Source organism: Delphinapterus leucas, chromosome 14 (assembly GCF_059928025.1).
Source record: "Delphinapterus leucas isolate spDelLeu-1000000601 "Yukka" chromosome 14, BTC_Dleu_Yukka2, whole genome shotgun sequence".
Classification (NCBI taxonomy): Eukaryota; Metazoa; Chordata; class Mammalia; order Artiodactyla; family Monodontidae; genus Delphinapterus; species Delphinapterus leucas.
The window spans coordinates 37278965-37305302 of record NC_143142.1 but is presented as its reverse complement, the minus strand read 5'-3'; the positions used below and the strand labels follow the sequence as shown (position 1 = coordinate 37305302).

The 26338-nt window shown below is 39.5% G+C and overlaps 1 protein-coding gene across 1 annotated transcript; it reads left to right on the top strand.

The window, feature by feature from the left end:
- The first annotated feature begins 73 nt into the window (after positions 1-73).
- Positions 74-26338, top strand: CLUL1 (clusterin like 1). The gene is made up of 7 exons (XM_022586773.2): positions 74-206; positions 1362-1510; positions 6365-6532; positions 8446-8878; positions 13140-13277; positions 21802-22016; positions 25915-26338. Exons 1-7 carry the CDS (start codon positions 101-103, stop codon positions 26101-26103), a joined length of 1398 nt encoding a protein of 465 aa, XP_022442481.2. The 5' UTR covers positions 74-100; the 3' UTR covers positions 26104-26338.

The window sequence follows — 26338 nt, the reverse complement described above, 5'->3', positions numbered from 1 at the left end:
CTTTGGATCACCATGTGTTTTCAATTGATGCCAGTAGAAACTAACTTAACCTAAGGCATTTGATGCAGGTTTATTTTTCCTTTGCAGTCACAACGGAAACATGAAGCTGCCACTCTTGGTGTTTATTGTGTATCTGCTGTGGTTGAAAGATTGTCACTGTGCACCTATGTGGAAGGACAAAACTGCTATCCATGGAGGCCTGAAGGGTAATGTTTGGTTTTTTTATCTGCACTGTGTCCCGTTTTCCTGTTTGCATTTCCTGCTGGCATTTACGGTGATTTACAGTTGAGAGATAACCGTATTCAGGATGCCCTCTAGTTTCACGGTGAGATGTTCTCCAGGCACTTAAGCCAAGTAGACAAGACGCCAAGCATCTGGATAAAAATAGAAAATTCCAAATGCGTCTCTGAGAATGGTCCACATATCCAGATGTTTGCCATCACAGAGATAAAACTTGCCAACGTTTTGAGTTGCATTGCTTGGTCTCATCCAGATGTTTGGTGTCCTCTGAGCACAGTTTTAATGAACAGTGAAATTCTTTTCTAGCATTTGAAAAATTTAAACAATTAAAGTAATCCATGCAGTTATTCTTGAGATAGTGAAAGAATGGGTTATAATGACATTGAATCTGGTTGGTCTGTGCTCATTAACTTGTGGCCTTTGCTTGATGAGATATGCTTTGAGTACTTAACAGGAAAATAAATTAGTCTAAACGTTTCTTTTTTGGGGATCTGTAATTAAATTTGGAGGCCAGATTAAGCTCCTTTGGTGGCCACATTGGCTATTGTGAAGAGAGAATGACAAACCATGAATTTCATACTCGCTAAAGGCTTATTAAAGGGGTGTAAGAGATGTCCAGTAGGTTATTAAAGAATCTTGCATTATACAAGATGCTTTCTAGGTTTTATGCCTCCTGGGAAGGTAACTGAAGCTGAAAGAAAAGGAAATTGTTCACTCTGTTTAAGGTTCCCAGTTGGGCATTTAATATAAATTGTCTGTGAAGAAAATTCAATGTTTTCTTCTAATATAAACACACTTGAGTTTTAAGGGAAAGAAAAACAATTGGATAAATGAAAACAGGCCCTGAGGAAAATGATAAGAATAGGGTTAAATGAACTCTGACTTGGCTAGCAGTTCAGAAGTGAGGAACAGAAGATATCACCCGGGTGGTAGCCATGTCCATGTGGCAGCTGACAGCCCAAATCATTGTGATCTGCTTTCAAAGTTTGATGCTGTTAAAAAAAAAACAAAACAATTAAGCCTCTGCTGGGGGAACATGAAAAGTTGGTGAACTCATTGTGTTCTGATACGTTGTAATCTGATCAGATCTCAAAGGAAAAAACTACATCGTAATCTTTTAGGTTTTTCCAAGGCTGGGGAGATAGATATAGATGAAGAGGTGAAGAAGGCTTTGACTGGCATGAAGCAAATGAAAATCCTGATGGAAAGAAGAGAGGAGGAACATAGCAACCTAATGAGAACCCTGAAGAAATGCAGAGAAGAAAAGCAGGTACAGTCATTGAAAATCACACCTGTCCTTAACTATATCTGGACCATAAAAAGTGCATGTCTGAGTGCACTGGAGGAATTACTTATTTACCCTAATCATAGATTTTCTGGAGAGCAGCCCTTATTGGAGGAAGAGTTTGAAGAAAATTTCAAATTTCTTCAAAGAACATATTCCTTGTAGATTAGGCCTTCGATGGCCTCCAAACTCGGGAATTTGGGGGATTCGGCTTTGTTTGGGAAGTGCTGCTTTCTTAAAAATGCTTTACTGGTGCCTTTTGAGTTGGGATATTGTGTCAAAAGTGTCTGGGAGTTTTTGGCTACATCAGTGGCCTCCAAAGTTTTTTTCTTTCCCATCCCTATTACCATAATTATTGTTAGCATCCACTCCTGAATATATGCATTTTAATTTATTTATTAAATTAGACACATGAATTGCTACCGTTATTATCTCAAGGCACAGAATGCACTTAGGGATCATCATTAGCTTGGGTAGATGTAAGTCCATATTTCAAATCATCTAGATATTTTGAAAATATTTTAGCTTATTGCCAAATCTGATTAGATCATCATATTTTTACTGACACAAGGCCAAAGAGCTTGTAATGAAAAAGTGACAGCCCTGCCATTTGCTTCTTATCTACTTGAGCTTAAGTTATTCATATTTTTTAATCTGCTGGGGTTTTTTTTCAAGAAACTTTTAAAGCCTCCTGTTCATTTTGTGAGGGCTAGTTTAGTTAAAAGTAGTTAAAAAACATCATTTACCTGAGTTCTCTTAAATGGCAAGTCATTGCAATTGGCTCCAAGTGAACAGAGAGAGGCAACCAGTGTCTCTTCCGCAGGGTCCTCACGCACAGCTGGCCACACACAATGGCCTGACACAAGCACCAGTGCATGTGAAATAGTACATCAGCCTCATCAACTTTTTTAATTCAAATACCTTTACTTAATAGTTGTTGTCCAAACTATGTATCTTATCAATGGAGAATATACATTATATTCAAATGTCTATGGGCCATATTAAAAACTCTTCATATGTTACAGTATAAAGCTCAATACATTTCTAAATTATAGACATTGCATGGCTCATAGTTTAATATCATTAACCATTAACATAACACTCAGAACAGTTAAAAAATTTTTAAATTTATTTTCCAACATACCCTTATAGAGAATATCAAAACTATAAAAATAATTTGGAAAATATTTTAAATTTTAAAATTGGGAGTAAATTACTTTTAAATTTTATTTTCATGAAAACATTTTTAATTGTGGTAAAATATGCATAACATAAAATTTGCCATCTTAACCACTTTTATGAGTACAGTTCAACAGTATTAAATACATTCACAGTACTTCCCCGGTGGCGCAGTGGTTAAGACTCATGCTCCCAATGCAGGGGTCCCGGCTTTGATCCCTGGCCAGGCAACTAGATCCTGCATGCATGCCGCAACTAAGACCAGCGAGCTGCAACTAAGACCTGGCTCAACCAAATAAATAAAGAAATATATATTTTTAAATGCACTCACATTATTGGACAACCAATCTCCAGAATTCATCTCATTTTGCAAAACTGAAACTCTATACCCATTAAACAACTCCCCATTTCTCCTTTCCATAGTTGATTTTTAAATTTAAAAAACACAAATACAAGTTCTAATATCTCTTCTCTAGACCTTGATCTACACCTAGACCTGTAGACCTATAAAGTTGGGGGTTACAAAGCTCTGGAGCTGCTGGAATTCACAGTGGCCACTGGGTGTCCCCTGATCCATTGGAGCAGGGCTACATCACAGGCTGGGACCCCAGAGCTGTAGTCAGCCTGTCACCAGCTGGTTGATTTTGCAGCCATCCCTCTCCCTGTACCACACAGGGTCCCTGTCGAGGAAAGGAGATTGCTTGACCAGCAGCTGGAAGCCCTCCTCCCTTTTGGCAGAGATCAAAAGACCTTGAGGAAATGAAAACCAGCTCCTCATGAGGAAAATGTGGAAGCCCCTCTAGCTGTGTTCTTCCCTGGTGGGCTTGTGAGTCTGGCCACTGGGAATAACCACACTAGATATCATTCACAGGCCCTTTATAAAACACATCATCACCTGCAGTCCTTCCAACATCTGAGTAAACCATCACTTTCATTTTACAGCTAAGGAAACTGAGTTTTGAGATGTTAATTAATGTGTTGTTGTTGTTGTCTTAAATTTTTATTGGAGTATGGTTGCTTTACAATGTTGTGACCCTGTCATGACTGACCCAGGAGAAAGTCCACTGGCGCTGTGCCTGTGGAAGACCCAGTGACTTTCTGTTTTTCTCCCTTTCCCGGGCCTCCTGGCAAGCCAAGGAGGGAGCACATGCTATGGAAAGAATGCTTGGTGTAAGTCAGGTTAGCAAGTGTTAGTTCCATTTCTGACCCTGAAGAATCCCAGGAGCTAGTAGAATTTTTATTATTTCTTAAGACGTACTTATTTTTTAAAAAATCATTGAATTATACTCTTAAGGTTTGGGTACTCATTTAAAAATTCATTTAAAAAAGGAAAAACCGGGCTTCCCTGGTGGCGCAGTAGTCGAGAGTCCGCCTGCTGATGCAGGGGACGCAGGTTCGTGCCCCAGTCCAGAAGGATCCCACATGCCGCAGAGCGGCTAGGCCCGTGAGCCATGGCCGCTGAGCCTGCGCGTCCAGAGCCTGTGCTCCGCAACGGGAGAGGCCACAGCGGTGAGAGGCCCACGTACTGCAAAAAAAAAAAAAAAAAAAAAAAGGAAACACCTGTTTAACCCTGAGTTTCCCTCCCTAAAATTATTTTCAATCTAAAATAAAGGATACTTCACACAAATCACGAACTGACAAATATGGGGTGGGTGCCCCCGAGTTTCCCAGAACAAAACACATCCCATCCTCAGGTGATCCAGTGTAATCTCGATCCTCCTCATCAGGTTCTCCCTATTTATATTTAGTGGGAGCATCTGAAACTTGCTCTTACTAAAGTGGGAAACCCTAAAGCAGCTTCAAGTGATTCCCCACGCCCCACACCCCCATCCAGGTTTGTGTGGGACTTTGAACTGCAGGAAGAGAGTTCTAAGTATGGAATCTATCGCTGGGTGGGACATTTAGGGAGAAGCAGAAGGCATGGACAAGGCATTCCTAAACCAGAGACCTTCTTCCTCCATGGCAACATTTCAGTACCAAAACTTGGGCCATGTGATTTGGTCATTGGTTCTTGTTACACTCTTGGAGGTGAGTGGAAGGAAATCAAATGATTACGGACTATGTGCCTTGCTTGCTCATCTCACTTAGTACGAAACCTTAAGAGGTAGATTCTACAGTTATTCCTATTTGCTAAGAAGGAGACAGGGGCTCAGAGATATTAAATAATTTGCCCAAGGGTCCACAGTGAGTGTAGTTTGTAATTGGAAATACTGAGATTTCAGTTTATAGTGACAATGGGCAGAATATTTAAAAGACTGATTGAGAAAATCTGGGCAGTACTGTTGCCTGTCCTGGTGAGGCAACATTTCTTGAGAAGTTGTAGGATTCCAAAATTGTTCTGCAAAGCCCAAAGAGACAAGTTAAACCTGTCTGGATCACGAGGTGCATTTGGCAGACTGGAGCCCTGCCAGGTTTCTTATGTGGGACGTAGCAAATGACACCCAGCTTAGCCCCAGGATTCTGTCATGAGGGCAGCTGAAAAATCCAAGCCCTGCAGAGGAAATGTGCGGGGATTGTCAGTGCCCAGGTGTTTCTTTGGACTTAATATGCCAGGAAAGGGTGATTTCTTTTTCTTTTCCCATAGGTAAAAGTGCATACTACATTGATGTTAGAAACTGTGCTCCCTTGTGTTTTTTTTCACTTAAGGGAGTCTTCATCTGCTCTGAGGCTTTCTCCTTATGGACAGGTCCATTATATCCCCTAAATCCCCTGAACTACTTCTCAGGCCTGGAGGGAGCCGGTCTGCAGAAGCCCACACTTGCAGGGAGACGGGGGTGGGGGGGTCTACGTGGGGCTGGCCTGGGGGGAGCTCTGGGGGCAGGGTTGACGTTCTCAGGGACAGGTGTCGCTTCTGCTGGGCGGGACCTGGCCGAGTACAGCAGGCACCACAAGGGGGAGTGCTTGGAATGTGGATGAGAAGAATGAAGCCCCTCAGAATACAGCATCTTTGCTATTAGGATGCAACTCACTACAAGAATTGTGATATACAGTACACAGGAATTTGATATACAAGATTTGACTTGATACACAAGAATTGTGCTTCCTTGCAGTGTTTAAGAACATACAAAAATTAAAAGCAGCATAAATGAAGGAAATAAATGTGTCAACTTTGTAAGCCTTAAAAACCCATCTTCCACATCCTTCAAGGACTAGAAGTGAAGACAGACAAGTAAACAGATCAGTTACAGTCATTCAGCAGAGTAGGGGCTGTGTCTTCATTGTTGCTTCACCCACAGGCAGTGAATGTCCATCCCATAGCAAGCACTCAATAAATAGCTGTTGACTGTACAAATTAACAGGTGAATAAGAACTGCCCGGTCTTCAATAGAGATCAAGCAGTGCTCTTAAGTTAACAGAAAGCTTCAGGGTAGATCTGGTAGACGCTAAGGGCTTGAAGAAGGAATGAGGTTTAGTATTTTTTGTTTTTGTTTTAATTTTTGGCTGCCCCACAGGGCTTGTGGGATGTTAGTTCCCTGGCCAGGGATCGTGGAACCCGAGCCCTTGGCAGTGAGAGTGCTGAGTCCTAACCACTGGACCACCAGGGAGTTCCCAGAGGTTTAGTTTAGAATACGCACATTTTGTAAAGCGTGAAATCAACTAAGGTACAACACATAGAGTCATGAAATGGAAATAGGGTGTGTGTTTCTACTTTTTAATTAGGAGGCTCTGAAACTTATGAATGAAGTTCAAGGACATCTAGAAGAGGAAGAAAGGCTATGCCAGGTGTCTTTGACAGGTTCCTGGGATGAATGCAAATCTTGCCTGGAAAGTAACTGCATGAGATTTTATACAACCTGCCAAAACAGTTGGTCCTCTATGAAAAACAAGGTAAGGGAAAAATAGAGCTCAAGGTTTCTAAGTTCTTAAGGTATGTGCTTCAGCTTACTTTTAAAAATTAACTTATGTTAATATTTAGAATAGATATGGATGATCTGATGTTGGCCTTTTGCAACCTAGAATCTAGCATTCATGTTTATGTATGAATCACTTGTGGATATATAATTTTTAAGTTAGAACAGCCATCCAGTGCTTGCCCTCCCTTTCAGGACACTGTGTGTATCTCTCAGAAACACCCTGACTCTTTCTGCCTTGTATTTGTTATTTATGAACACATTCCCACTAGATTGTAAGCTCTTTGAGGGCAGGAACCATATCTTATCTGCCTTCATTTAAGCATTGTAGGCATTCAATAAATGTTTGCTGAATTGCATTCTGAATAATAGCATTATAGTCTCTGATTTCAACCTGCTTTAGTGTTTTCTCTGGAGGCCAAGCCTTTGAAGGCGTCCTCTGCCTCCTGAGTCTCTCCTTCAACGGGCTTGCCCTCTTGTGGCAGCACACACATGCCCGTGCACACACGTCCCCACATTCACGTCCCCTTTACCACAATCCATGCACATCCTGTAGGACTGGCATGTTTTCTTTTTTGTCCTCTTTGGCTCTCTTCTGGGCAGAGGGAATCACAGAGGGTGGTGACCTGATTAGGATGAGCTCTGACCCATAAAAGGCTCCTCTTCTCTTGGCCTGAATTTCCCTTCCCCTTCAAGAAGTGGGCTGAGTAGGCAATGCAGAGAAATTCCCCTCTACATATCAGAGCATGCAGTAATCAGAGTCTGCGCCTGGCTTGGCAGTGCCTTCCCCAATTACAGAAGGAACAACCCCTAGGATAATTCATATGCCAAGTTAATTTGCCTCCACTGTTAATTGCACCTGCTCTATTTTTATAGCCACTCTCTAACATACCAGAGTATACTGGAATGAGCACTGGCTGGAAGTCAGGAGCTTTGGAGACAATTCCTATCTGCACCTTTTGTGTGACCTTATGACAATTTCTTGGGCCTTTAAAGTTTCATTTTTGTGGCTGGGTTCAGGTAAACAGAAGCTGGCAGAGGGAGAGGCAGATGATCCACCCAGATTACTTTTTGAGAAAGGCATGAGTCTTCTAAGAATCCCTGGAGAATTCTTTGAACAGCCCTTGAGCAGGGGTGGGGAGTGCTCCCACAGTGATGTTTGATGGTTGCTACATTCCAGAACATACAACAGGGTCATATCACTATCATACAAGGGCAACTGTGTTCTGGCACGAACTTATGTGTCACATAGATGAAGTAGAACATGGTGTGACTGCTGGAAGATCTCCCCCTGAATAGGAAATTCTATAATTAGAGCTTCATTCCTTTGGCTACAGCCAAGGAGGGCTTTGATCACTGGTAATATGTAACATCTCGAAGTAACCTATTTAGCTGTATTAAGCATCTATAGTTCAGTGTGAATGTATTGATCTTTTCCCTGGACTAATTTATGAGATGAGAGAGAGGAGAGCATAAAGACACGAATAGCATGCCACTGAAGGAAAAAAAAAAGAAGAACTAAGGCAGAGGTGAAAGACAAGAGCCTTCTTCACAGTTTTCAGGCTGCACGGTCTAAAACCATGCATGCCAACCACCACCAGTACATCAGGACTGTGGCTTGTCAATAATATTGAAAACTTGGCCTTCTTAGGCCTTGGTAGACAAACAGAAACCAGGAGGAACTTCAGACCCTATTTCCATAGTCAAAGTCAAAGCCAGGTACATGAATGTTAATAAATTATCTTAAAGTGGATCACGTTTTCCTAGTTTGCCCAGAACTGTTCTTGATTTGGAATGACTACTTGTAAGTTGACATAAAAATTCACAATAAAAAAATAGTCCAAAAGAAAATTAATTTATTTCATTTCTGTCCCCCATCCCACCCTACAGCTTGAACATTTTTTCAGGAAGATATATCAGTTTCTGTTTCCTTTCCATGAAGATAATGAAAAAGACCTTCCCATCGGTGAGAAGTTTGTTGAGGAAGATGCACAACTGACCCAGATAGAGAACATGTTCAGCCAACTGACTGTGGATGTGGGATTTCTCTATAACAGGAGTTTTGACGTCTTCAAACAGATGCAGCAAGAATTTGACCAGGCTTTTCAATCATATTTCATGTCAGATACAGACTTCATGGAGCCTTACTTTTTTCCAGCTTTTTCCAAAGAGCCAGCAAAAAAAGCACATCCTGTGCAAAGCTGGGACATTCCCAGCTTCTTCCAGCTGTTTTGTAATTTCAGTCTCTCTATTTATCAAAGTGTCAGTGCAACAGTTACTGAGATGCTGAAGGCAATCGAGGATTTATCAAAACAAGACAAAGGCAAGTATTAAAAGATTATTTAGATATCTGTACTAAAGTTGAGTTTTATTTAACTTTGGAACTGGTAGCCATTTCTAAGTCATTGTACAATGATCCTGAGAGTGATGGTTTATGGATAATCAAAGTCTCACAGCCTCTTAGAAAAAGCTTTGAGGTCTGCCAAACACTAGCCTTCTCCCGTCTTTGTCGAGAGCTCTGTGGGGCTGTTCTCTATTTCTAAAGCAAATTTTCAAAGCTGAGAAAGAAAACCCTGGTAAGGTGAGAACTTGAAAAAGACAGTTGCCTCCTTTATTAAAACTCAGGCAGGGCTTCCCTGGTGGCGCAGTGGTTGAGAGTTCGCCTGCTGATGCAGGGGACACGGGTTTGTGCCCCGGTCCGGGAAGATCGGCTGGGCTCATGAGCCATGGCCGCTGAGCCTGCGTTTCTGGAGCCTGTGCTCCGAAACGGGAGAGGCCACAACAGTGAGAGGCCCGCGTACCACAAAAAAAAAAAAAACTCAGGCAGATGCTTGGCTCTATTCTGCTTGAACACCATGGGGTTTCTTTAAAATCAGTCCAGGCTCCTCAACTTCCAGTTTGGGGAGAAAGCTTAGTGCCATGTAAAACCAGGTCACATTTAGTGCCTTCCATGACCTCCTCTGCATCGCTACTGTAATCCCTTAGATCACATCATTTATGCACAAAACCAGAGAAAATACTCAGAGACAAACCCAAGACTGTAGAAATTTCTGTAAATGATAATAATCACCTTCTACAAATACCACTCTGATATTCCATATTGGAAAAAGCAATGCTGCTTTATGTTGTTAAGGCAGAGGAGGTAACTTCTTTGGGCTTCTGTGGAGAGCCTGGGAGGCAGCATCTCAGAAACGAGAGTTGCCGTGTGGGCCACAGGTAGAATCTGTGTTTCCTTGGACATATCTCTATGGAACATTAAGTCAAGGACAGGGATGCTCTTCTCTAACAAAAAATGAAACAGGCTCCTTCTAGAAATCCCGCCAGTTGTGACAACATGGATGAACCTGGAGGACACTATGCTATGTGAAATAAGCCAGACACAGAAGGACAAATATTATATCCCACTTACATGAGGAATCTAAACTAGTCAATTCCTTCCTTGCACCACCATCACCTCAGTGATAATCTAGAGATCCAGGGTCCCCTGCAAGTGCAGAAAGTAAAAACAAAAACAAAACAGCAAACAAAAAAAGCCTTTGTTACACCTTTATACTCTTCTCTCTCCAGTGTCCCTACCCTAACCAGACAGCAAGCTCAACAGAGGAGAGATTCTCTTCCCAGATGAGTACATGAGGACAGTTTATCAAAAATAGGCAGGCAGGGGCTGTGGGGTATTTGCATGTAGTTTCCATCACTTTTCTGGACTGGTGGTAGGTGAGGAATAAACCTATTGCCCCTAGAAAATCCACCTAATGAGAATAAACCTTTGCCCCTTGCGGTAGGCAGAATAATATAATAGCTTTCCAAAGATACCCAAATCCTAATCCCCAGAACCTGTGAAAATGTTAGGTTACACAGCAGGGGAAAGTAAGGTTGCAGATGGAATTGAGGTTGCTAATCAGCTGACCTTAAAGTAGGGAGAGTATTTGGGGTTGTCCAGGTGGCTCCAGTGAAATCACAAGGGCTCCTAAAAGTAGAAGAAGGAGGCAGAAAAGAATCAATAGAGACAGCCTCACGAGAGGAACTTGTCCCTGCTTTGCCAGCTTAGAAGATAGAGGAAGGGGAACAGGAGGCAAGGGGGGTGGTGGCCTCCAGACCCTGGAAAGGCATGGAGATGGATTCTGCCCTAGAGCCTCCAGAAAAGAACAGCCTTGCCAACACCTTCATTTAGCCCACTGAGACCCACTTCAGACTTCTGACCTATAGCACTGTAAAATAATCTATGTTGTTCAAACCACTAAATCTGTGGAATCTGTTACAATATCAATAGGAAAGCTGCCTCCTGTCAATTACAGTGGTTAATATCTTCTGAGTGTAAACTAGGTATCTGGCAGCCTTCACAGATAGGCTTTATTTGTCATGATCATCCCAAGAGCCAAAATTAGAAAAGTAGCTAAAATTGAATAATGAACACTGTTAAAAGGAAAAAGGTGATAAAAATATGAAATATCTTGTTTAATATATTTTTTAATTTTATTGAGTGTTGTTTCATTTTAGTCTCCATATGAAAGAATTTCTTTCCTACTTTGTTCTTTCTAGACTTCAGTTGCTGAATCTGTTGAAACAGAATAAGATAGCTTTTGCAGTTGTCCTCACTTGGCTTACAAATCCCTAGAGAGAATAGATAAGATCCATTCAGTAAAACTGTGGTGTAGTAGCTTCACACAGTGCTGGGTGCTGGGAGCTGGGAGTTCTGGGTTTTAATCCTGCCCTGGAGAATTTTGCCGTCCTTAATTTTCCCATGGGGGAAACAGGCAAGTTGGGAGGGTAGATGATTTACTAGAAGTAACTGCCTAGAAGGGCCCTCAGGCTCTGTTCTGGCATGGCCGAAGGTAGGCGATGGGCTACTCTCATGAGTATAGCATGGGGAATTGGTTCAGATAGCCCTCAATTTGCCATCCTTGAATATACCAAGTATTCATCTAGATGCTGTGAATAAGCAATGATTATGACAGAGATGACACAGCCCCTAACTTTTAGGAGTTTAGTCCAGAGAAAGAAAAACAGGTCAGTGAACAGTTGCACTACCATATCTTAAGTGAAATGACAGAGGAAGTTATGGAAGAATGACAAGATTAAAATGACAAGACCAAATCCCCTCTCTCAAACGACTCAGAGTCTAATAGAGAAGACAAAATTAACGGCACATAATGCAGAATTGCTCTACAGTAGAACTCACAGGGGTTCTCTGGGGTGAGAGGAGATGCCACTAAATCTATAGGGAATGGGAGAAAATGACTCCTATTCAACCAAGTGGTTGGCTGCCTTACCCACCAGATGATCTAGCAAATGCCTCGTAGGTTTTTAAACAATAAACTTCACATTTTTTGTTTGTTGCTTTTGGCTGTGCCACGCGGCCTGCGGGATCCTAGTTCCCTGAGCAGGGATTGAACCCCTGCCCCCCTGCTGTAGAAGTACAGAGTCTTAACCACTGGACTGCCAGGGAAGTCCCAGTAAACTTCACAATTTATCTCGAAATGTTTCATTTTTTTAACATCAAAGATTTAATATAACAGAATATCATCAGGTTAAAAATTAATAACAAATTTTTCCTAATGTGAAACACTCAATTGGGAATTGTCAATTTGCTGTTGGACGACTTCTTTTTACATCATTTTTATATGGATGGTTAATTATTCCAGGAAAAAAAGAGTTTCTTAAAAGTTGATCTGCTTTAGATGTTTTCCTAAATCTTTGACTTACTGTTTATAACATTATATATGTGAAATGCAAAAAAGAATAGTAATAAATACCTACCACCCAGTTTAAAAAACAGACATTTCCAATATCTTTGGAACTCCAATACACATTTGAATTACAGCTTGAAAAAATTAAAATAATTACTAGAAAAAATTTTAATAGAAGCCCAAAGAGAAAAGTGGCTTACAATTCCCTATCTAGTTAACCCCAATGATATCAGAAATAATAATGATAAAAATAAGACACACTAAATTTAAAATAATTTAAATATACAAAGGAACAAAAGAAATGAAAGCTGCCTTCTCCCACCCCATCAAGTCTCTCTTCCAATAGAGTTACTATGAATAATTCCTCATGATTCCTTCCTGAAAATAAAATTATATGCATTAACCTCTGTGTGGGGAGTGGGGTTTGGGGAAAGCAAGTAGTAATAATAGTAATGATGAGTAATAATGACAGTAATGAGACTGCTGGATTAAAGGATACATGCACTTTTTTTTTTTTTTGCGGTATGCGGGCCTCTCACTGTTGTGGCCTCTCCCGCTGCGGAGCACAGGCTCCGGACGCGCAGGCTCAACGGCCATGGCTCACGGGCCCAGCCGCTCCGCGGTATGTGGGATCCTCCTGGACCGGGGCACGAACCTGTGTCTCCTGCCTTCGCAGGCGGACTCTCAACCACTGCACCACCAGGGAAGCCCAATACATGCACTTTTTAATAGATGCCAAATTGTCCTAGTAACTGGTTGCACCAGTATGCACTCCTACGATTGAATACAGAACAAAGATTTTGCAAGTGCTGGTTAGAAAGAGAAATGACATTCTATCCATGCCTTTAAAGTTCAAACTCTCTAACGACACTGATGTGAAAATGCTGTTACTTGTAGACTCCGCCCACGGCGGCCTGAGTAGGACGGCATTGCCCGTGCGGGGCCGAGGGCTGTGCGGAGAGCTTCGCCAGAACTCGTCGGAATGTTTCCAATTTCACGCAAGATGCCAAAAATGTCAGGATTACCTACGGGAAGGTAAATGATTATTATGTTCTCAGGGTTTCGATTGTATTCTGGTCAGAGGTCACAAATCTCACTTTTACAGGCATCGTGGATTCATTTGCTTCCCTTCAAGCTCTTTTTGGCGTGCTCATTGCCGTCTGGGGGTGCTCAGGGCAGGTTTATAAACGTTTATTATTCAAAAGTAGGTCAACTTACTTTTCCCCTTTTAAAAATTCCCTCATTATTCCCGTGAAAAATTTTTATGGTTAAAGACCAAGTGAACACTCTTGTGTGCAAAAGAGAACTCAGCAAATTAGGGTAACTTCTTTCTTCTTACTGCAGAGAAAGAAAACCACCAATGAAGAAATCTTCAAAATGTGTAAGCAAATTTTTTGCCAAATAAATTTTTTTTCAAATGGCATTAACTCTTTCCAGATGGTGGGTTAATTACTAATTAGTATTTAAATACAGATAGTAGCTTCTCCTCCCAAGCCCTGAGCAGCACGTTTCGCGTCCTCCCAGATCTGACCAAGAGCAGCTTTCATTCCTTCCCCAGGTGAAAAATTCTCTCCACCGGCCCTTCCCCCTTTCCTCCGACCCTCATGTCCCTTCTCCTCCCCAGCTGAAGTCACTTCCCAACCGCTAGGGTCTGAACGCAAATTTTCTTGCAAAATCCAAGAAGAGCTTTTGATTCCTGTGCTTCTGCTTTTTACCTTGCCAAAGCCCTAAGGGAAGGAAATTCTAAAAAATGTGGCTAAGATTTGAAGCAAGAGATTGAATATACACTGGACCTTTTTATTAGAGCAGATGAGGGTCTTATTTCTTCAGAATTGCTCCCTGGGTGACTTTCTGCAGCTCTGTTTCATCATTTGGAAAATGAAATTAATATAGCTACTTCACACAGGTGTTTTGAGGATTAAATAAAATGTCTGAAGTACTCATGATTCTCATTATTCAAGCGTTTGTTTTTCAAGTCACAGTTACAAGGTTGCATACAGACAACAGAAGTTTTTACAAGAGAAAAATATACACTAATATACTGACCTCTTACAAAAATAGTCCCACTCAAACATGCCACCTATGTATCATTAACTTCCTTTAACTTCCAGTTAAAAGCTTTGAAGAATAATCTCTCCCTGATTGTCATAAAATAATAAAGAAGATGGGGTGTGTGTGTGGGGGGGAAGTGATTGGAAGAAGGTGATTGAAAGGTACAAACTTCAGTTACGAAATAAATAAGTACTAGGGCTGTAAGGTACAAGATGATGACTATAGCTAAAGCTACTGTGTGATATATAGGAACGTTGTTAAGAGAGTAGATCCTAAGAGTTCTCATCACAAGGAGAATTTTTTTTTCTTTTTATTGTATCTGTATGAGATGATGGATGTTAACTAAACCCACAACAGTAATCAATTCAGAATATATTGTGAATATGTAAGCCAAACCATCATGTTGTATACCTAAAACTTATACAGTGATGTATGTCAATTATTTCTCAACAAAACTGGAAAAAGAAAGACAATATATAAGAAATCAGATAATACAATATAAACACATCAAATAATCAGTATACATCAAGTCACACAGTATACATGCAGTATAAATTGATTGCTGCAAAGGTAAAACACAGAGGAAAGGCTGTCCTAATGTGCTCCCAAACAATTTTTTTTTTTTTTTGGCTGCTTTGGGTCTTCATTGCTGCATGCGGGCTTTCTCTAGTTGCGGTGAGCAGGGACTACTCTTTGTTGCGGTGCATGGGCTTCTCATTGCGGTGGCTTCTCTTGTTGCGGAGCACAGGCTCTAGGCACATGGACTTCAGTAGTTGTGGCTCGCGGGCTCTAGAGCACAGGCTCAGTAGTTATGGCGCACGGGCTTAGTTGCTCTGTGGCATGTGGGATCTTCCCGGCCCAGGGCTCGAACCCGTGTGCCCTGCATTGGCAGGCGGATTCTTAACCACTGTGCCACCAGGAAAGCCCTCCCATACAATTTAAACTTTTATATTTTATGATAAATGTATATAGAATAAAATAATAGAAACACATGTGCCTAATACTAGATGAAGAAATAAAACATTACCAAAATAGATGAAGCCCCCGCTGGTGCCCCTTCCACATCACATCCTCTTTATCCCCTTATAAGGAAGTCATTTTGGGCTTTTTTTTTTTCCTTCCAGTTTTATTGAGATATAATTGACATACAGCACTTATAAATTTAATGATTTGACATCGTGAAATGATTAACACAGTAAGTTTAGTAAACATTCATCATCTCATGTAAAAAAATTTTTAAAAGAGAAAAACATTTTTTCCTTGTGATGAGAACTCTTAGGATTTACTCTCTTAACAATTTTCATGTATAACATATACCAGTGTTAATTATATTAATCATGTTGTATATTACATCCCTAGTACTGAAGTTTGTAACTTTTAACCACCTTTGTCACCATCACTGACTATATTCCCCACACTGTAGGAAACTTCTATTTTGAATTTGGTGCTTATTATTTCCTTGTATTTCTTTTTTAAAAATTTATTTTATTGAAATATAGTTGATTTACAATGTGTTAATTTCTACTGTACAGCAAAGTGATTCGGTTATACATATATACATTATTTTTTCATATTCTCTTCCATTATAGTTTATCACAGGATGTTGACTATAGTTCCCTGTGCTATACAGTAGGACCTTGTTGTTTTCCTTGTGTTTCTTTATACTTTTATCATGTGTTTATATATAGCACACATACACACATATACCATACATAGCAATGTTTTACATGTTTTTAGTTTTTATATTGTCAAAGTATAACTTTTAACCTTAAAAATATGACTCATACAAGTACAAAATGAACATGTTAAGATTGATTTAGGGCTTCCCTGGTGGCGCAGTGGTTGAGAGTCCGCCTGCCGATGCAGGGGACGCGGGTTCGTGCCCCGGTCCGGGAAGATCCCACATGCCTTGGAGCGGCTAGGCCCGTGAGCCATGGCCTGTGCTCCGCAACGGGAGAGGCCACAGCAGTGGGAGGCCTGCGTACCGCAAAAAAAAAAAAAAAAGAATTCAAAAGATTGATTGATTCCATTAATAAGGGAACGAGCAGAATGATTAAGCTGGTTTAAATGAGTACAGGAGAGACTGAAGTATTTACAGTCAAGGACAGAATGTTGAAGTAAGATTGCAAAGTTAGATATAAAACTAGTTGATGGGGCTTCCCTGGTGGCGCAGTGGTTGAGAGTCTGCCTGCCGATGCAGGGGACATGGGTTCATGCCCCGGTCCGGGAAGATCCCACATGCCGCGGAGCGGCTGGACCTGTGAGCCATGGTTGCTGAACCTGTGCATCCGGAGCCTGTGCTCCACAACGGGAGAGGCCACAACAGTGAGAGGCCCGTGTACCACAAAAAAAAAAAAAACTAGTTGATGTACCGAAGGGTAATAAAACTGTAACTTTTGCAGTTATGATTTCTATCAGACCAAAATAATTTATGTCTCTACTGGACAAAAATTTATTTGCAACTTTTCAATCTGTAATTTACATCTAATTTCGTGGAGTCTGGCCCAAATCAACAGTGACTAGTAAATCCAACAAAGGATCATTTCCCTAGAGAATTAAGTAATCTTTGGGTGGACCTCTTAGACAATACTTTATGTGACATTGAAAGGACGCACAGCCATTCTTCTGCATTGTTTCCAAGTTTTGGATAATATTTGTTAATAGTATAAATGCTATCGCTTATGTATTCTTTTGCACCTTGGTGTTTCACTCAGTACAGTTTGGGAGATTTAGTCATGTGAATGCGTGTGTTTCTAATTTCACGAATTCATTGTTGTATGTTAGTCTGTGTAAGCACATTACAATTTATTTATCCATTCTCCTGCTGAAGCACATTTAAGTTGCTTCCAGTATTTTACAAACAACTCTTGTATGTTTTGTCAAACAATGATTTTGCCTCTTTTATCAACATTTAACTCATTCTTTGTTCTAAGACTAAGCATACAGTTGTAATTATAATCTTATATTTGAAAAATATAAGATAAATGAAATATGTTCCAAAACATTATAAATCTTTTTTTTTTCATTATTTACCATACATTTTTGGTCCCAATTTTAAATGGACTTACTGTAAGTAGCTCTTTTCCCATACCAGTTACTGGTACTAGATGTATACACCTAAATTCAAAATAGTAGTTTCAAGATAAAGGAGTTTGATGTGGAATGGTCACAGTGGGGGGTTCATCTGTTTGGGTTATATTTTGTTTCTTAATATAGGAGGTAGGCACATGGAATTTATACCAAGGAATGTCTGTCTCCAGCCCAGTTTCTGTTACATGAGACCATATAATTATCAATTAAACTGAATCTCTTTTGAAAGTGATGTAGGCAATATTAATAATTGCTTGACAACCACAGGTATAAACTGGAAACTCTCACAGGCAGAAGGTGATACATGCACACTAGATTAAAGACAAAACAGCCACAATATTTTGCAGCTCCTCCCATCGAAAGCTGGAGTCTGTTTTTTCAACCTGAGAATCTGGGCTCGGCCATGGGTCTGTCCTTAAGCAACAAGATATTGGCAAATGTGAGTGGCTTGAAATGTGCTTGTGAATTAAAGTTGTCCTCTCTTGCTACTGGAAGCCTATCCACCACTGCATGATCAAGCCCAGGCTAGCCTTCTGGAAGATGAGAGGTCCCAGCCATGCCAGCTGAGACCCTCAAAATGTGAGGGTCTAGACCATCCAGCCCCAGCTGAGCTAGCTCAGACATAAGAATAGTCCAACCAACCCACAAAAACATGAGAAATAATAAATATTTGTTTGTTGTGCAACAAAAGCTAATGGATGCATATTGTCACATTTCATAAGAGACACCTGCTAAATGTGGGTTTTCGTTCTTCCTTTTCTTGAAACACTCATTCTCATGTCTATACGGTGACTAAAAAAATGCCTTAAGGTACTGATCATGTGAGTGTATTTTTTTAAGTAACAGCATTAAGATACAGTTCATATACCATAAAGTATACAATTCAGTGTTTTTTAGTATACTCACAAAGTTGTATAACCATCAGCACTATCTAATTCCAGAACATTTTCACCCCAAAAAGCAACTCCATACTCATTGGCTGTCATTTCCCATTCCCCACCCCTTTCCCCTACCCAGCCCCTGGCAACCAATAATCTGCTTTCTGTCTCTGATTTTGCCTATTCGGGGTATGTCATATAAATGAAATCATACAATTTGTGGTCTTTTGTGAATGACTTCTTTAACTTGGCATAATTTTTTCAAGGTTTATCCATACTGTAGCATCTCTCAGAACTTCATTCCTTTTTATGGCTGCTTAATATTCCATTGTATGGATATACCACATTCTGTTTATTCGTTCGTTAGCTGATGGATATTTGGTTTGTTTCTACTTTTTGGCTATTGTGAGTAATGTTGCTATGAACATTTGTGTACAAGTTTTTGTTTGGACATATGTTTTCAATTTTCTTGGGTATATACCATGAAATATGTATGGGTCATATGGTAACTCTATGTTTAACATTTTGAGTAACTACTAAACTCTCTTCCAAAGTGGATGTACCATTTGCATTCTCACAGAAATGTATGAGGGTTCTAATTTCTCCACATCCTTGTCAACACTTGTTATTGCCCATCGTTTTTGTCTTAGCCAACCGAGTGGATGTGAAGTGGTATCTCATTGTGATTTTGTCTTGTATTTCTCTAATCACTAATAATATCAAGCATCTTTTCATGTTTTTATTGGCCATTTGCATGTCTTCTTTGGAGAAATGTCTATTCAAATTCTTTGTCCATATTTTAATTTTGTTATTTGTCTTTTTATTGTTGAGTTGTAAGAGTTTTTCTTTTTTTTTTAACATATTCTAGATACCAAATGCTCATCAGATATATTATTTGAAAATATATTCTCCCATTCTATGTGCTGTCTTTTCACTTTCTTGATGGTGTCCTTTGAAGCATGGAAGTTTTTTATTTTGATGAAGTCTACTTTATTTCTTCTTTTCTTTTTTTATTTTGGTGTCATATCTAAGAAACCATTGCCCAATCCAAGGTCACACAGGTTTATGCTTATGCTTTCTTCTAAGAGTTTTATATATTTAGTTCTTGCATTTAAGTCTGTGATGCATTTTGAGTTAACTTTTGTATATGGTATGAGGTAAGGATCGAGCTTCTTTCTTTTGCAATTGGATATCCCGTTGTCTCAGTTTCACTTGTTAAAAAACTCTATTCTTTCCCGTGTAGAATTGTCTTGGCACTCTTGTTGAAAATCCATGGACAGCAAAAGTAAGGGCTTATTTCTGGACTCCCAATTCTCTTCCATTTGTCCATATATCTATCCTATGCCAATTCCATACTGTCTTGATTATTGTACTTTTTAGTTAGTTTTGAAATTGGGAAGTGTGAATGCTCCAATGTTGTTCTTTGTTTTCAAGATTGTTTTGGCTATTATGGATCCTTTGCATTTCCATGTCAATTTTGGGATCAGATTGTCAGTTTCTACAAAAAGGGCAGTTAAGATTTTGATAGGGATTGCATTAAATCTATAGGTCAATTTGTGGAGTATGGCCTTCTTGACAATATTAAGTCTTCCCATTCATGAAAATAGATGTTTTTCCATTTATTTAAGTCATCTTTAATTTTTCTCACAGCGTGTTTTAGCTTTCAATACAAGTCTTACAGTTCATTTAAAACATTTGTTCATAAGCATATGGTTCTTTTTATGCTATTGTGAGTGGAATTTTCTTAATTTCATTTTTGGTTTGTTCATTGTTAGTGTATAGAAATACAACTGACATGTGTATATTGATCTTGTGTTCTGCAACCTTGCTGATTTATTACTTTTTTAAAAACAAAATTTATTTATTTTTGGCTGCATTGGGTCTCTGTCGCTGCAGGCGGGCTTTCTTTAGTTGCGGTGAGCGGGGCTACTCTTCATTGAGGTGCGCAAGCTTCTCATTCTGGTGGCTTCTCTTGTTGCAGAGCACAGGCTTTAGGGCACACGGGCATCAGTAGTTGTGGCACACAGACTTAGTTGCTCCACGGCATGTTGGATCTTCCCGGACCAGGGCTCGAACTCATGTCTCCTGCACTGGCAGGCAGATTCTTAACCACTGCACCACCAGGGAAGCCCTGACTTATTACCTTTAATAGTTTTGTGTGTCTGTGTGTGTGTGTGTATGTATTCCTTAGGATTTTTTGTATACAAGACTATGTCGTCTATGAATAGAGATAGTTTTACTTTTTCCTTTCTCATGCAATTGTGTTTTGCACAAAGTCTCACCTTTATTTTAGGGAAATCTTTTTCCACTCTCTAAAAGAGTAAATGAGTGTCCCTTGTAGAATTCTCCTTGCCTAAGATCATGAGGTAACTCACCACCTTCTTCCCCCATAATTAAAAAAAAAACAAAACTACACCACTATTCTAAAAGTTAACAACTCTAAACTTGCAAATGAAGACATTTTAAAAGAATATCTGGATCTCCTTTCAAATGTATAATGTATCTTGTTAACTGTGGCTCTCTTTGTTTTCAAAATATTTTCTTGAATTACTTTTCAAACGTACACTATTGCAAATTTTTTTACCTGCAAGTACAAAGGTCTCCCTTTCCTGAAGATCCCAACACAAATTATGGAAAAGTGTGAAGTCTGGAGGATCTTGCATTATATCTACATATCAAAAAGAAACAATAACTGATTTTTAAGACTTGAGATGAGGTAGTCACCTAGCTTCTGGTTGGTGGATTCTCCCCCACCCCTATCTTCCTGAAGGCATGGTTTCTTAGTAAACAGCAGAAGACATAGTCGAAAGAGCCTGTGATCTTTTTCTACAATAACAATCTTTTATGATCCCAGATGCCCTAACACATAGACACTTCTGTAGTTTGCAGATAAATAATCTTTACACAGTATCAAGATGCTCATCAACGCAGCTCTATAAATTCCTTTAACCCTGTTTCAGTTCAGAAGGACTGTTGTGCAATAATAACACAGAGCTGCAGAATCTTAGTGACTTGTGAACACAAAGGTTTCTTTCTCTCTCTCTGTCTTGTCAATTACAGCTTGCATGGGAGCTCTGCTGCACATCTCCTCACTCAGGTTGATGGAGCCTCCACCATATGGAGCAAAACTAGTTCCACTGTCAGGGGAGGGAGGGTGATAAATCCTAAACCATTCTTAAAGGATTCCTCCAGCAGTAAGACACATCACTTTGAATATGGCCATGCTCAACTTCCAGGTGGCAGAAAAGTGCAATCTCCCATGTGTCCTGATCAGAGTATAAGTGAGCAGCCCTAATGACCTTCAGAGACACTATGGAAAGGAAGACAAGGAAAAGGAACATTTTAAATCTTCAGTGTGTGCTGGCTCTGTGCTGGCTCTGCAGTGTTATTTCATTCATGATGATTGTACCTGGCTGAAAACTCACGCAAGGTCAAAAGGCTGGAAGTAGAAAGCTTAAGGGCTGGGACTTAAATCCACAACACCCAACTCCAAGTCCCACATACCTTTTTCTTTACCATGTTACTTTCTTCTTTGCTAGACTGTCCTGATGTTCCTAAACTATACACAAAAGTAGATGAGGCCCTTGAGTTGGTCAACATATCCAATCAGCAGTATGCCCAGGTTCTCCAGATGACCCAGCATCACTTGGAGGACACTACATACCTGATGGAGAAGATGAGAGAACAGTTTGGCTGGGTGACAGAACTGGCAAACCAGACCCTAGGAACCAAGAACATCTTCAATTTCATAAAGGTAATGGAGAGACTCAAGAGCAGTTATGGAGACTAAGTGTGCATACATTGATTTTTCTGTTAATTTACTTATTAATTACGTCTGAATTTGAAAACAGGCTCTAGAAGGATATTCGTACTTCCATTGTGATTGTACTCAGGCTGACTTGTGCATGGCCTTTAGAAAACAAGAAACTCTATAAAGAAAACCAATTTAAAACACAAAATACTTTCTAATCCAGAGATGGCTAATTCTGCTTAGAGCTATAGTGCTGATACAAGTAACCATGAAGAAACCTGGCCAATGTTGTTTTTAAGGGAGAAGACTTTCAGGTAAAGCAACTTGAGATCAAAGGCTGACTCTGAAACTTACCAGCTGAATAAGTTTGGGAAAGTTCCAGAATCTTTCTAGGCCTCAGTTTTTCCATCTGGAAAATGGGAATAATAATAGCTACCTTAAAATTAATGTCTGTAAAACAATGAGTATAAGTTCCTTATCCAAAACAAGAGCTCTGTAAATTGTAGCTCTCATTTGCTTTTGACACAACAAGCTACTGACTTACCTTGAAAATTAAACACAGTTATATATTAATATTCACATATAAACATTGCTATCTTAAGTTGCACTTATACCATGTCTCCCACTTGCAATCAATAACTCCTGTTGCATAACATAAAATAGTGATTGAATTTCTTCCCTGATGCACCCCCTTCACACACCATATTACATTAATATACGATGCACCAGGCAAGTGATTTCTGATGAGGTTGGTATTGGTGGGCTCCTAAAAAGACCCAGATACAAAAATCACCGGCAGAGCAATTGAAGGTACAATATTTTGTGTAGCATGTAATGTTAACAATCCCCCAGGATCCCTTTACCAACTCCAGCTGGTGCTGCTGCTAACTGCTCACCCCTGAAATCTTCTCCAAAGGGTTGTCCTTGGGGCCACTTATGCTCCAGAGCTCCCTGCAGGATCAGGCTGAGGCTGGAGGTCACCTGAAGGCCACCTCCCAGATTAGCATCTCCCTCTTCTGTATCTTGCTCGCCTCATCCCCCTAAAAGTTTTACTGAAAACACCCTTAATAAATAACTGTGTCAGAATCTCAGGCTCTGCTTCTAGGCAGTCTGACCTAAGACATTCTGTATCCTAGTGATTCACTCTCTTTCAAGGTACAAGGTTGTGGTTTGAGAAATAAGTTTAGAGAGTCACAACCAGCACATTAAACAAACAAACAAAAGCAGAATAGAACACACCAGAAGAAAAAATATTAGAGTGCATTGCATTTAATAAGTCAGATGCATATGTCATGGAACTTTCATTTCCATGATGTGTGTTTATATATGTGTGTAACTTATATGTAAGATGTGGTTTATTTTCTTTTTCTATTTGAGTATAGTCGATTTACAATGTTGCATTAGTTTCAGGTGTACAACAAAGTTATTCAGTTATATATATGTCAATATATTCTTTTATATATACATTCTTTTTCAGATTCTTTGCCATTATAAGTTATTACAAGATATTGAATGTAGTTCCCTGTGCTATACAGGGTCCTTGTTGTTTATCTATTTTATATATAGTGGTATGTATCTGTTAATCCCAGACTCCTAATTTATCCCTCTGCCGCCTTTCCCCTTTGGTAACCCTAAGTTTGTTTTCTAAGAAATGTGTGTTTTTGAGTCATGATGACAAATGTGTTTATAACTGTAGACCATAGTCAAAAGGTTTTGAAAGCCACTATCAATTCCTGCTGACTCTCTATTACTTCATTAGATAGATCATTCCCTAGGAGAGTAAAATAATGTGATATATTTGATCATTCTCACAAATATAGACTTTTAGTTTAAAGAGGAAAAATTCTTGTAAGGAATGAGGGAAAGAATAAAATTTTAAGAAAAATTTTAGCAATGCTTTCAATCTTTAGAAAAGTAGAGCCAATATTTAACTGTTTTTATCGTCGTCAGGATTTCCATTCTATGCTTCAATTTGCTTCCATTCTAGTGGCTCTGAGTAACATTAATTGATTTAACTAAAATTTTTGATATTGATAACAAAGACACTTCTATACAAAAAACTCCATAGAAAATAAAATTATGGTTTTCAATGGTATATTTTTCTAATAATAATCACTGCTAAAGAGCACTCAATATTTGTCTGGCAATGTTCTAAGAACTTTTCCCGTGTATTAGATCATTTAATACTCTGTGTTCCTATAAGGTGAGTATGATTGTTTTACAGATTTTTCAGATGAGGTACAGAGAAGTTAAACAACTTGTCTGAGGTCGCACAGCTAGTAAATGGTAGAACTGAGATTCAAGGCCAAACAGCTTTTCTTCAGAATCCTTGGACTTAACCACTTTGCTGAACCGCTTGTAAAACTTATTTTTCTTTAAACGGCTCTTATTTCATCATGTAATGGAAAGTGCAAATTTGTAAAACAGCACACACTGAAGAGGAATCTTTTGTAAAAAAATATACAAATTCCAGCAGGTGAAAAAAGTTATGCTTTTTAGGTTGTAGTTACATGTTAGCGTTATAATTGTTTATTCAACTAGATGTAAACGCTTTATGCAGTTTTTATGTGTGTTACATGTATCAAAAGGAAAAGGGGGAAAGTTATGTTAGCTTTATAAACTAGAATTAAGAAATCACCAGTGTTGATTTGGCTTCTTAATATTCTGCTTTAGTTTTTTTGATAGGGAAATTTATTTGAACACATTTTCAAAATAGTTCTTTTTTTATATAAATTTATTTATTTTATTTTTGGCTGCATTGGGTCTTTGTTGCTGTGCGCAGGCTTTCTCTAGTTGCGGCGAGCAGGGACTGCTCTTTTTTACGGTGCGTGGGCTTCTCATTGCAGTGGCTTCTCTTGTGGAGCACAGGCTCTAGGCACATGGGCTTCAGTAGTTGTGGCACATGGGCTCAGTAGTTGTGGCTCGCAGGCTCCAGAGCACAGGTTCAGTAGTTGTGGCGCACGGGCTTAGTTGCTCCGCGGCATGTGGGATCTTCCTGGACCAGGGCTCAAACCCATGTCCCCTGCATTGGCAGGCAGATTCTTCTCCTATTTTTATTTTATTTTATTAATGTTTTGGCCACACCATGGGGCATGCAGGATCTTAGTTCCCCAACCAGGGATTGAACCTGCATCGCCTGCAGTGGAAGTGCAGAGTCTTAACCACTGGACCGCCAGGGAAGTCTCTCTGGCAGGCAGATTCTTAACCACTGTGCCACCAGGGAAGCCCCAAAATAGTTCTCTTAAGGTTACATCAAGTTGCATGTCATTACAGTTTCTTTTAAATTATTAAAATCAAAGTATATGCCCTTGAGAACTTATTAAGAAAGTAAACGACATGCATTTCAGATGACTGGTTCTTACAAAAATCACACATACAACCATAAATTGTAAATTTCCTGTGGAAACTCAGTACAAAACTTGGTACATCACATTAATATTTGTGACAGACAGTAGCGCTCACCAAATATTCCATCCGCTCACTCACACTTTCTTGCTCCTCTTGCAGTTAAGTGGTGCCATGTGTTAAGTTCTGGCCAATGAAATGGGAACAAAAATGAAAAGAGTTATTTCTAGACTGAGATAGAGAAGAACCTGTGTGTGATTATCCATTCTCTTTCTCTGATGAGGATGTAAAGAAAGCCATGCGTTATTACATGTGCTACAGCACATGTGAGATGATGTTCCTTTCTCAGCCAGGGTCCTGAGCATCTAGGTGGTTCAGAGCCCTTGTAATGGGCATGTAACATGAGTGAAAAATAAATTATAAGAAGCCACTGGAATGCTGGGGCTAATTTGTTACCTCAGCACAACTTAGCCTATCCTGACTAATGTGGTATTAAATTAATGCTCAGTGTGTGCTGGAATTTAGTAATCTTTTGTTGTATAATCCTTCTTCTTAGGTAGTTCCAGGTGTTCATGAAGGAAATTTTTCCAAACGAGATGTAACGATGACAGAGGTAAGCATTCTGCCTTCCCCTAATTTCACACTCACCATCCCTCATGAAGAAAGTGCTGAGAGTTCTAACTTCATTAGCTACATGCTGGCCAAAGTTGTACAGCAGTTTAAGGAACATTTTAAATCTTGGTAAGCAGAGTGTTTGGTTAGGAATGCTTGTCAACAGGAATAGATGATTCATAAAAGGGAAAAATGACAAAACTAGTTTTAAAATACCTTGAAAATATATTCAACCTCATTAATAATCAAAGACATGAAAACTAAGACAAGATAGCAAATTTTGCCTATTAAATTTGCAAATTAAAAAAAACCCTGATAGGATGTGATGAAATGAGAATTCCCATATGTTATTGCCGGGAACGTAAACT

What these genes read in the sequence shown, in the direction of transcription:
- CLUL1 (XM_022586773.2), top strand. Translation starts at nt 101, where the DNA reads ATGAAGCTGCCACTCTTGGTGTTTATTGTGTATCTGCTGTGGTTGAAA. An exon ending in AATGCAGAGAAGAAAAGCAG is followed by an intron (nt 1,511 to 6,364) that starts GTACAGTCATTG and finishes CTTTTTAATTAG; the next exon opens with GAGGCTCTGAAACTTATGAA. An exon ending in TTTATCAAAACAAGACAAAG is followed by an intron (nt 8,879 to 13,139) that starts GCAAGTATTAAA and finishes TGTTACTTGTAG; the next exon opens with ACTCCGCCCACGGCGGCCTG.